Source organism: Acanthochromis polyacanthus, chromosome 7, assembly GCF_021347895.1.
Source record: "Acanthochromis polyacanthus isolate Apoly-LR-REF ecotype Palm Island chromosome 7, KAUST_Apoly_ChrSc, whole genome shotgun sequence".
NCBI classification, from domain to species: Eukaryota; Metazoa; Chordata; class Actinopteri; family Pomacentridae; genus Acanthochromis; species Acanthochromis polyacanthus.
In genome coordinates this window covers 22359066-22371429 of record NC_067119.1, presented here as the reverse complement: position 1 = coordinate 22371429, position 12364 = coordinate 22359066, and the positions used below count along the sequence as shown (strand labels likewise).

The window sequence follows — 12364 nt, the reverse complement described above, 5'->3', positions numbered from 1 at the left end:
GAAATATTAACTCAAACAAGATTCATTAAGAGCTAAAATACAATGCTAAAGTCCTGATTTTATAGCTGTGACGCCATCCAACCAACTTACCAAGAACACAAGTTAAAGACGACAGCTGTCTTGTATTTACATACAATTCAAAGCTGCTATCAGTGTTGAAGCACAATTACACAAGAAGAAGAAAAGGAGTTGCATCAGCTGCTCCATGCTTGTAAAATATCCACCATATCCATGTTAACTTTTAATATGCGCACAGAACAATTTCACTTTGTTAAGTGGTTTAATAGGAACTTAGAGCCACAGCTGACATAAACTATTAGCTCCTTCTTTTTCTATCAATTTTTATCATGTTGAGTTGTCAGTTTGTGTTGCACTTTAATATGTAAGCATTTCTTTGTATTTCATACTGTGCTACATTATACATTGACATAAAGGACACCAAAATAAAATTAACCTTAATTAAATGATCATTTTATGTAGGAAAATCAATAGTTTAGATTACTGTAATAATCAGTAAAATAGGCAGATTAACAAATACAGAAACAGTCAATAGTGGAAGCCTGACATAAACTGTTGTTAGATGGTTCATTATTATATTGTATGCATGTGAATGAGTACACATTGTGCCACTGATGCAAAGCACTGAAAACCAGTTTTAGCAAATATTGCTCATCAGCAGAGCCTTGATGCCTGCTGTTTCGAAACAGCAGTCCAAGTTCTAACTGGTGCTGTACGTCAGCAAGACAGGAAAGTTTAAATATGCAAAATCTTGATGTGCTCCATTTACAGGCAAGGTAAGTTATTACGAGCTGCATTTTTGATACTTCTGCTACCAGCAGGCAAAGCATGTCACTTCCTGTTTAAAGTCCCTCTCCAGTTTTTGATTGAACCCCCTAAAAACCCACCTCCGTGTATCAAAATTACATATTTTGAAATTCGTCTCTATGAAAAGACCCACTTCTTGCCTTAGAATGGCTAAGATGGAACTCAACACTGCAGCCTCCTTTCGAATGTGGAGTCTAGTCTGGATCACTGAGGTCTCTGACTGTTTCTCTACCCACTCTTCTGTCTCTTAATGCAGCTTAAGCACACCAGCTCAACTACAGCTCTGCTCAAATACTGGAAAACTACTCTGCACATTCTTGCAAGTTCTAATATCGGAGAAGTTACAACTTCCCAATTTCCCCCTTCATGCAGTAAAGGCTGGTCCATGTTTTTGACTGTACAGGGGCATCCGTTATATTCTAGGAAATGACTACAAATTCTAGGAATATGTCCTGTACATATATTTCATTAACCATTGCACCACTTTGACAAATAAGTTTACATTAACATAACACCACAGTGCAAGAGAAGCTGAGTTAGGATCAGCTTTTATTAGGCAACCCTGCAATTTTGTGCAAGAGTATTAGAGTACTGAAGGCTTAGATTGCAAATTTATTCAGTATTTGCTTTTGAATACTGGTAGGAGTAATGCTTTGGCATCGTTGATTATTAAAATAAAAATAAAAATCCCGCATAAGCTTTGGCTTACCGAAATGTCCTTACAGATTTTCTGATAGGAGAAACGACAGTGATCTGGAGTGAGGTGGAAAGCGTACACCTCCTTGTCGTCTCCTCTCCTCCCTCCTCCTCTTCTTTCTTCACCTTTCGTTAGCGCTTGAAGAAGATCCTCCACATATCTCTCCCTCGTGACTCCCATGTCATTGGCTTCCCTTGTCACCTCATCCTCTGAAACTGACAAAATAAGGCACCGATCAAACATCCGAACTCCTTTTAAGGACGTTTTTCTCATTTTTTTGCAGAATTTCAAAGGTGTACAGTTGAGAGAAACTGAACAGAGATGAGAGCATGTCGCAGAACTAAACTATAAACATTAATTATGTAGCAACACATGACTGCATGTGAAAGCGGATTTGAAAGGAAGCACAGAGGGAACCCAAGGAGAATGTCATCAGCTGTTCCACAGCTGCTCACGCGGGCTTGAAGGTCCCAATTAACACATCAAACACGGCAACACTGACGAGCCAGAAGCCTGCACATAGCTGTCACAAACCCATCGCTACCTGTCAACTGTGCAGATGGACAGCAGAAGAAAACTAGGGAGCAGTTATGTTCCAGGTGTCCCTCCAGAGAATACGCAGTCATGTATATATGTAACCACAGACACACACACATTCACCACTGACTTGCATATACAAAGGCAAGCCTTGTAGAATTTAATCTGCTTTAAACACCTGTAAGCTGCAGTATGGGAGTGAAGAGGGACGACGAAACAAGGTCACCACTGTCCCTTTAGTTAAAGGACCAACAGTTACAACTTTATGAGACGGGGTCAGCCAGGTGCCTGCAGTTCGAACAGCCTGATGAATGCTATACCTGGTGACAACTCAGTCTAGTCAACGGTCCGAAGATGGGAGACACTGTAAACTTTAAATTGCAGGTCAGTTACAACTGACATGGCCTGAGAATGATTGAATAATTGGACTATTATTTACCTTCTCCAATCCATGCTGAGCTTCCATCTGTGAGAGCTAAGGTGAACCCAGCACCCAGGTCTGCAGCCCAGTCCACTCGCAGGAAGTAGGGGGTTCCTGGATCAGTAGTCAGAGTAATCTGGCAAACTGTACCACTCATGTTTGCGGTATGGCCTTTAGACCTACAGAAATATAGTGATTTAGAACCAGTAGCCATTATGATAAATATTTCCAGCAACGAGCCCTCATTGTGTTCAGGGGATTTGGTAAGTTAGCATTTGTTCCTTGGGCCTCCTTCAAAGATAGTCCTCTAATCAATCCATTGTAATGTTGCAAGGTTGTGTTAACCTTCCAGTTGTATCAATGTGTTTCATTGTTTCAGCTCAGATTTGGTAATAAAAGCTCCTGTGTGTGTCCTCGACGGGGGTCTCTCTGAGTCAGTGGGACCACACGGAGATTAACAGGTTTTGGCAGGTTTTTGTGTGGGAGTGTGGGCTTCCCACCACCAGCAAGGTAATTACATGCTGTTAAAGATAAATGGAGGAATATTACTGAAAAGGACCAGTTGTTTTCTGACACTATTCAGTGTGTACATTTATGCAAATATGCAGTGCATTTACTCTATAGCCTCACACAGCCACACTACTTGTCAAGGATTTGCACAAGACTTCAGCCCAAAGACATTCACTTAAGAACAGATTGAGCTTTTTAAACTCACAAAGCTTTTGGAATGCACAAAACGCAGTTCATTAAAAAATATTCAGTTTTCTATCTTTGTACCTCCCACCTATACAGACATTGGTGGATATTTTAGGAGCAGCATGACATTAATGCTAAAACATCCATAGCCATGCCAGACCACAAGAGGTAAAGCAAAATCTGTGGGATCCAGTTACTTCAAGCTACTTTATGCTGTAACACTAAATCATTGTAAGCAAATACTACGAGTACTGTGAGCACACACGTTTGGTAAGACCACCATGTCCTCAGGTTTATATGTTCACTCACTAACTCACTGCTGCAGGCAAAGTTAAGTCTAGTGCCATAAAACAACTCAGATTTTCGAGATTGTTTTACAAGAAGTTGATCTATAGAATATATCATCCATGTGATTGTTCCCTAATGGTTTATTTAGTTTACCAGCAAAGCACCATCCATCTTCTCAAATTGCTTGAGAAACTTTTACTTGATTATGGATGTCCAGGCCAGAACATGTGATTACCGCTTCCACGTGAAGTGAGAGGTGAGTCGGACAGCTTCCCTACTTAAATACAGGGCAAAGAGAGTGGAGATGGAGGGAAAAGGACAGCTAAATTGGCAGTTAGCCAAGCTGGACATGTCGGAAAAAATGAAAATGAGCGCCTTTGGACACTGTCCTGTAAGTTATGACGTGACAGCAGGTTTCTTTTTTTTCCCCTTCTTATGTATCCTCCAACATGTACGCTGACAGAGCAGGTGGTCAAGGTTATTAACAATGAAACAAGAAGACCTCATACATAAATACACATGCACGCTTTCCACACGCGCATACTAAACGCAAATATGCACAAAGAACTGTGCAACAGATTAAAGTCGACCCTTTGTGCTTCAAGAAGGGGTGTGGCTGGGCAAAGGGGCCAAACAAGATGAGGGAGCTGAAAGCATCAACTTTAACCTCATAAAGTCAGCCCAGCTACTCATTAGTTACTGTAACATCTGTTGTGCAGGGACGATGACCTTGTGGTAATGACAGAAGGACACTTCAATTAAATAAACAGCACTGTCTGTCAGGAATGGAGAGCTGCGCAAAACCATCAAAGCCGATCCTGAACTCTTACTGTTAGCATCTGTTCAGCTACTTGACCAGCGGACACAATCACTGAGATGCTTAAATCATCATCCAAAACTCCCCCACAGCTTTGACACATGGACTTCATCTTCTTCTCTTTCTCATTCTGTATTTTTGCACATCCTTGTCATTGTCTTGTCTTCTGCATTACCTCACATGCAAACTGCAAGATGTGTTTCTGTATAGAGGAAGTATGAGTCAAATGAGACACAAAGAGAGTCACTAATTATGAATCTTGCATATGTAGAACTAAAAAAAATTACTCTAGTAAACTATATTCTTAATGAGCCCTGACAATTAGCCCTATCCTCTCACTGTCCTTTCACTGGACTTTCCCCCTTATGCTTTCTCTAATGCAGTAATTTCAAGCTGAAAGGGAAAAGTCTTTGGAGAGTCCACTGTTTATTTACTCCTGTGTCCTGCTCAGTGATGCCCTATCAATGATAGCAATGGGGGGACAGCCTTTGATTCTTTATTCTTTCCAAGTATTGACCATCTCAAGTCATTTGGTCAATATAAACAGTCACAGCAAACACAATACATACTAGAATAAATCAAGGTGTAGAAAATATATATTTAAAGTTCGAACTGGCTTACACTGTAAGCATGTCTGAGGTACAATTAGTAAAAAGTCACCGCAATCTGACGAATGGAGGCTTCAACCAAGTAACAAAGTAGTTTCCTGTAAAGGATCAATAAAGTATTATTCTCTTCTATTCTATTCTAACTTTGAGACCAGGTTCAAAAAGCTTTTGTAATTTAACCACAGGCACTGTTCGTACTTATATTCTTGATGTTTACAGAGAAGAAATGATTTAGTGGTGATGGGTCTGGGTCAAGTATGACATGGTGTACAAACTAGGTTAAAAAAATGTGTGACAATGTACCGAGAAGCATCCACACTTTACCTGTAGTACAGTATTGAATACTGAACATCACTGGCAAAGTGTCTTTTTAACGAATTACGGGATCAACACAACACAGACTGCTTCAGGGCATTCATCTCTTTAGAGATAACGTGGAGTTCATAATTGTACTTCTAGCCCTAGTTCTGATGACACGTTTAGACCAGTGGGTGGAAAATGAAACTAGAATAGCAGTTTAACAACAAAAGCTCTGCTGGCAGCACAATTTAGCTGAAGAAATTACATGGTCCTGCAAGCCAGCCTATTAGAGACCATGCTCAGACAGTGGATTCAGTGCAGTGCGATAAATTTTCATTGAAATTTTACGGAACTCACACAAGGAATAAATAACACTTTAGTCAGCAACAGTTGTCTCAGAATAAAAACTGCACCGTAATCTTAAATGAACTGGGACAAACCACAGCTCAACATCACACCAGCTTCATCTTTGCATTAAACTGCACATATATTTTAAAAAAATCATCATCTATACAACACGTGGCTAAATATCTCTTCACAAAATACCATTTTCATATCACCAACATGCATATAGGAATAAGTGAGAGTTGTGAAAACCAAAGTCACACACAGAACTCTCAGTGAAGACTAAGGTTGTGTTAAAGTAGAGACCCTTTAATTCCCATCATGCCTTGCAGTTTGCAGAAGTTGGTTGAGGGTCTAAACTGTGCAGAAAACACATGACGACTTACTGCTATCTCCAGAATCACTTTCCCAACTATGAAAATTCACATCATCTAGTTTTACTCCTGTTCTTTCAAAGTTACAGAGAGGAGCTGACCCTCATGTTCTCGATCATTTTAACTGAAAAAGGCTGTACACACTGAGGCTATATCAAGCGCTGATTTGACTGCAGTAATCAGGCATGCATGTACAACGCTACAGCCAGAAATGGACAGTGCAATGTGAACTACAAAACTAAATCAAATAAAGAGGACTGTGAGCCTCTTTAAAGTTTGCCAGAGCAAAGAAAGCAGTCGTCTCTTGCTGTAGGAAACCAGCCTCTCTCTTTGACACAGTTTCTTTTTACAACAAGTTTTCATACACAGTGTTGGAGTAAAATATGCAAAACATTATTTATGTGTGGTTTAAAATCTGACACATTTCTTCTTACATGAAGGGCTCTCTAGGAGTGCCTGGGAAGGAAGGGTCGAGGGGGATTTACGAAACATGGTTTAAATGCAATCAAGATGCTGTCGTGGCTGGTTGGAGGGAGGGGACTTCATTGTGAAAACGCTGAGAGAAAAGTGAACCGCAAATATTTCAGTCTTGCGTCATCAAGAGACAATAGGAACTAGAGATCAAATTTTTCTAGAATTATTCGTGTAATTGTATAATTGCGAAGATTATAAAATATCAAAAAAATAAAGATGTCTGATCAACTCTAGTCAAGAACCTAGCCTAGATTTTTATTAAACAAATCAATTCAAGCAAATGCTCACATTATATATGCTCTAACCTTTAAATATGTTCACATAGTTTTAACATAATGTCAAACTTATTAATTATCTAGCATTAGTCTCAGAGCATTGCATGCTTTATAGTCTCTTTCTTCACCTGTCTTTTTTCCTGCTTACTTCAAATTATTTTATTTTACCCCACCTAATATAATATTATAGCATCAATTCGTGTTTTAAATGTTGTCAAACTACAGCAAATTAAAGTAGTACTAGATTACAGCAGTACTTCATGGTAGAACAGAGTATAGTGCTAGTATTGGTGCAATGGCAGGGCGCCAGTGGTTCTCTCAGTCGGTTTAAATTCACTGCAGTTTCGGTGTAATAAAAGCACGTAACGTACAAATGGTCCTCGGAAAACTTACGGTATTGTACGAGTTAACTACAGCGATGTCCAAACGAAGCACTATTTGCGTGAAACAGAAAACACTGTCGCTTTCTCCCCGTTGACAGCTTCGACAGAGCTTTCAACTTCCAACCCGTGTGTGTTCTCAGCCAATCAGCGACCGAGGTTTTCCAACGCGGCATACGTAATTACGTACACTGTCCTCCTTTACGTTACGTAAGTTCCAGACAGCCGGAAGTGTGATGTGGCTTTGATTCCCTACAAAAATGGTAAGTTTGCCTCTATTAAACGGTGGCTTCTGCTCTTCTACAGCGACTTTCAAGCGTCATCTGTGACATGCATTCGAAATATGGTATGTGTCGCTAACACACTGTGGCTGCATGTGATGCTAGCATTTGGTATGTAGTAGGACGTGTAGTAAATGCTAACAACCAAGCTACTGTTGGTTAGCTACGAGAGGCTAAAAGTTTAACAAATCTAGCCATCATACCATGTTTGGGTTATAAAATACCGTCACATATAACACTTACATCGTCACGTAAGTTGTTCTTAGGGGTTAACGTGAGTCGTTTGATAATAAAGACAGTATATCACTGATTATTAAATACGATAAGCGCTAGTATGTGTGCCACGTAGCTACACCACAATAAGCATGAATGTGTGTGTGTGGGTGAGTTACATAGTGTGGAGTTACATTACCAAGTTGTTCATGCGCATACCAGTTACTGTAATATTTTAAATATTAGCTTATAAGCGAGCAATTAAGTTAATTGTTTCCTTAAAACTTTATTTCACTGAAATTTCAAAGACGAGCATTCATTAGCTTTGTTTCCACACAACATGTAACAGCAAACACTGCAAGAGAAGATAAAAAGTGAGCTGCAGATATTATGTGGCATCTTAACATTCAAAAGCATGACATAAAATACCAGTGGCTATCATTTATTTGTTTGCCCTCTATTAAATTGTCGTATTGTAGTTCTAAATGCCATAAGCAGGACTGCTAGTAGTGCTAGTTAGGAGAAATACAAATATTGAGTGAACAAATGTAGGAATACGACTGAAATATATAAAAGAAAGTATTTTCATAACCATGTTGAATACCCACATGTTACAATCTTACAATGTAGGTCTGTCACTATGTCAGTATTAATTTAAATGGACAATGGATTTTGCCAGTTAAAGATGCAAATGAGATCAGCATATGCTGCTACATGAACTGAGTAGGAGTTTCTTCAAAAAGCATGACATTGCTACTTGGAAGGTAGCCTTGGAGTGCCGTATGGGTTCAAGAACTAAAAATGAATATCCAAGTTGTTGTTTCAGTCCATGAGTGTAGATGTCTCTGTTTGTCAAGTATCCATATGCTTTTTAAGAGGCACAGTTCACAAAGCTGCACCCCGGTGTAACTTTGTAAATTTAATGAAGGTGCTATGATTTCATTGTCATCCTCACAATTACTATAATAACTGGTGCATCAACAGGACCATGCAGGTGCTGAAATGCTAAAAAGTTCTGCTTTTTTATACACTTAAAACAAATATACCAAGTGTGTGTGTCATGAAATCTTGTCCTACAGTTTGTTAAAGCTTATAAATACGCTGCATAGCTCGAAGACAGACAGAGGAGTCTTTGCTCGCCATTTGATGCATGGAAGGAGATTTGGATTATGCTCAAGCTGCAATTTCGGCATGCAGTTGATCTTGTAAATTAGTATACATACACATGTCAACGAGGTCCTCCTCCTCAGACAAACACGAGTTTATTTTTGAATGAAAGTTATGGAAAACATACTGTTTGTCCCTCAGTTTGGTGTTGAGTCTTTGACACTCTTGTTATTGTAAAGGGGCCTGCACAGCCAGCCCACGTCTTTATCACAGCACCGGAATGAACAGCTGGTACAACAACATTCCTCAATATAAGTAGAGCAACATCGGTGTTACAGAAAATTCAGTGTTTTTAACTGTTGGACATATTGCTGGTAAAACCTGAAGCGACTTCATCTGTACTAAATATTTCATTCTCCTTCATCTTCCAGTCGGCCATTTTCAACTTCCAGTCACTGTTAACGGTGATTCTCCTCCTGATCTGTACCTGTGCCTACATCAGAGCGCTGGCTCCCAGCCTGCTGGACAAGAACAAGACCGGGTATGAGCAGCTGTTGTTTGAGATGCTTCACAGTGCAGATGCTGCCACTGAAGTCTCCACTGTGGTTAATGTCTCTGCCTTTTTGGACAAGACACTACTGAATATCAAACTGTATTACCAAAACAGAGGTTCCCACAGTGGGGAAAGATGCAGTGTTACGGCAGCAAAGGGGATAGTTCAGTCACATAGGGAACATCAACAAAATAACAAAAAAAAATCAAGTTAAGTGTTGTTGATGGGTTCTGGTTATGGTCATTGCCAGCCGACGTACTGTGGTGTTCTATCAGCACTGGATGTTTTTTTTTCTTTTTTAAAAAGTCTTTCTCTTTATTTCTGTATGTAATTTTTTTTTTTTTTTTTTTTTTTTTTTTTAGATTTTTAGGGGCTTTTTTAGCCTTTATTATGGTAGACAGTAGAGAAAGAGACAGGAAACATGGGGAGAAGAGTGGGGGAAGGACATGCAGCAAATGGGCATTGGTCAGACACAAACTCATGGCCGCTACATCAGGGACTATAGCCCCTGTTTATGTTTACCAGCCCCTTTATCTAATTATTAGCATGATATGATGTACATTCAGTTGAATATTGTGATTCAGTAAATTGTATACAGTTGTCTTGCAAAATATGCAAGATCAGAATTTGACAGTACATTTAGACCTGCAGTTCAGTGTTACTGTTACTAATACGTACACGGCGAAAATAAGTCGTCACTTGCATAGAAGCAGGCAAAAAGAAAAATTGGCCATGAAACCAAGAGCTCAGCGTAAGATTCAGAGGCAGAATATGGCCGATGATTACATGACATCCTAATGTTAAGGCTCATCGGATTTTAGTCTGCGCTGGCCACAGTGTAGTGCTACATCAGTCACTGACAGGGCAATTGTAAGGCACACACATTTTGTGTTTTTTAGGTGCTATGTTTTCTGTTCCATGCTACTAGATTCCAAGTAGTTTACTTCTGTATTTCTTCTATATACTAGTTTATCAACTACAAATTCTCTGTGACACACTTAATCCGCTATATGAGCCCAAAAGAAATAAAAATCCATCCCTGTGCAACTCACTGGAGCTGATATGGACATTTGCTTATTTTTGTAGTTCATTTGAAGCCCCTCGTTGGGGCGAGTAAAGTAGCAGAAGGCCTAATTTTCATCATTGCAAAGTCATTATTATTCTTGGATGTACAAACGGTACGATTCATTTCTAATAAATCTGTCACAGCCTGGGAACAGCCTCACACGGTCACACACACACATCACTGGAGCAGGGAGGGACCACCTCTTCAGACAAACACATGAGACTGCGAGCGGCAGATGGGATGATTTAATAGTTTTCCATCTTGATTGATTTGTTGACGAAGGCATGAGCTGCTATTTGGGTTGTTTTGATGCCACACATGCAAATAGTTCTAGAATCTTAGGGGAGTACCATTCCCAGTCAGATTTGTGTTTTCTACAGAAAAATACGGTTCACTAAACAAATGCCTTGCCTAAATTATAGAAAATAAAACTTCAGTACAAAGGCCATTTTTAGCCAGTAAAGGAAAATGTTGCAATGGGATGCTGACACCATCTGGTCAGTATGAAAGTTTAAAAAATGGACTTTAAACACGCACAGATGCACTTGCAGACACAGACAGTCAAACAGACTCATCAGAAAAGTGAAGGCCTGGAATGCAACATTTGCTTCAGCTGTCACTAGAGATAATAAGACTCCCTGCTGTCGCTCTTTCTTGCACTTTGCTCTACACAATCCTTACATGGAAACAGAAATGTGATGGGTGCCTTGGTTCTGTAGAAAAGAGATCACAGATTAGAAGTTGAAGACTCACTAGTAGTTGCTTTGCCACAGTCTCTCTTTACCTTTTTTTAAAATGTCAGCCTTTTTCTTTAATACACTAATTAACCTTTACTGACCATTAAACTAAACTAAGGCACTGCTTGTATTTTTTTTTTTCCTTTTAGGCTCCTAGGAATTTTCTGGAAGTGTGCCAGAATAGGTAAGCCATTAATTGCCCCATATCTTTGAAAATGAACTCCGAGTAGTCCTCATAGCTATGAACTCAACATCTTGTCTTTCGTCCAGGTGAGCGGAAGAGTCCCTGGGTGGCTTGCTGCTGCGTCATCATGGCTTTTAGTATACTGTTTCTACAGTAGCACTCCAAAGAAAAACCCCAGATGGAAACATCGGAGAGATGAACAGACAATGAGGCATGGACAGTACGATCCTAGAAGCACAAGAGGACCTCCAGTGCTCGTCACTTAGATAATGTAAAAACGGAGACCTGTCATCACATACCTTAGCCACAGAGGCACAAAATGTGTGACTGTGTAGGAGAAGGGGGGGAACTGATAGCCCCAGAGTGTGTCTGAAGCCCTCCACAGACTTCCAGGTCTGTACTTGTGTTTGCTTATGTGGAATGTTTACTGTGAATCTGTGTGTGTGAGCGTGAATGATGGTGGGAGAGGGGCTGCTTTGTGGGATCAAATGATTCGTAGTGTGTCTAAACATTTCAAGCATTTTTTTCACTTTGAGTTTGTCACAATAGCATCAGCTCGTTTAAAATTCTCCGCAAAGAGGACCCTCATTAATGTTCAAGCTGTTAAAGGAGTTACACGGCGACTTATATTTGTAACGTCAGTCCTGTGTTTGTTGTATCTCATATTCGACAGCAGACAAAACGGTATTGTAGCTCTTCATGCGTCTAGTTGTCCTACACATTTGCCTGAAAGAGCTTCTGATCTTTGTAAAGTCAGTCAGATTGCCGCTATTTATTAAAGAGCTGATCTGAGGCAAAATTTTTGTTTTTTGTAAATTAAATTCAACCTTTCTGACTCGCGTTTTCTGTTGACACCTGCATATGCCTGTTGTGACAATGCCACACTGTGTCAAAAATGACTTCAGACAAGCAAAATACATACTGATGATGAATCTTTTGTCATTCTTCTCTCCTTAACAACCTATTTGTGCATATTACACATGAGTTAGAAAGTCTCATGAGTAGTTGTAGGTTTAAGTGGATTGTTCTTGGAGTGGGATAGACAGTGGGGAGGTCACAATAACCTCGTCTATAACCTTGCAGTCAACACTCATCGCACCGCAAACAGCTGTCTGCTGACTGTATCACATAACGTGACATCACCAGAGATCTGTCTCTGTAGATGAATAAAGCTCATAAGAATTGA

At 39.8% G+C, this 12364-nt stretch overlaps 2 protein-coding genes across 6 annotated transcripts in view; one reads left to right on the top strand and one right to left on the bottom strand.

Moving 5' to 3' along the window:
* The window catches only part of LOC110950383 (DNA repair protein XRCC4), a 33283-nt gene extending 26109 nt beyond the window's left edge, over positions 1 to 7174 (bottom strand). For 3 of the 4 annotated variants that reach the window (XR_007942888.1, XM_022192947.2, XM_022192955.2), the window contains exons 1-3: positions 7051 to 7174; positions 2499 to 2659; positions 1535 to 1737 (exon numbers count right to left, since the gene is read on the bottom strand). Coding sequence is in view for 3 of the 4 variants with exons in the window: in XM_022192947.2 (XP_022048639.2) it covers positions 1535 to 1737; positions 2499 to 2637 (342 nt within the window). In the remaining variant the exon portion in view is untranslated. The remainder of the gene's footprint in view (positions 1 to 1534; positions 1738 to 2498; positions 2660 to 7050) is intronic. The other variant, XM_022192963.2, reaches the window with a different exon arrangement.
* A 17-nt stretch (positions 7175 to 7191) lies between these two features.
* On the top strand, positions 7192 to 12364 carry tmem167a (transmembrane protein 167A). 2 transcript variants are annotated; one of them, XM_022192974.2, is made up of 4 exons: positions 7192 to 7300; positions 9070 to 9179; positions 11144 to 11178; positions 11265 to 12364. In XM_022192974.2, exons 1-4 carry the CDS (start codon positions 7298 to 7300, stop codon positions 11333 to 11335), a joined length of 219 nt encoding a protein of 72 aa, XP_022048666.1. In that variant the 5' UTR covers positions 7192 to 7297; the 3' UTR covers positions 11336 to 12364. The 2 variants fall into 2 exon arrangements, with proteins under 2 accessions (XP_022048666.1, XP_022048673.1); XM_022192981.2 differs by having other exon boundaries at positions 7257 to 7383.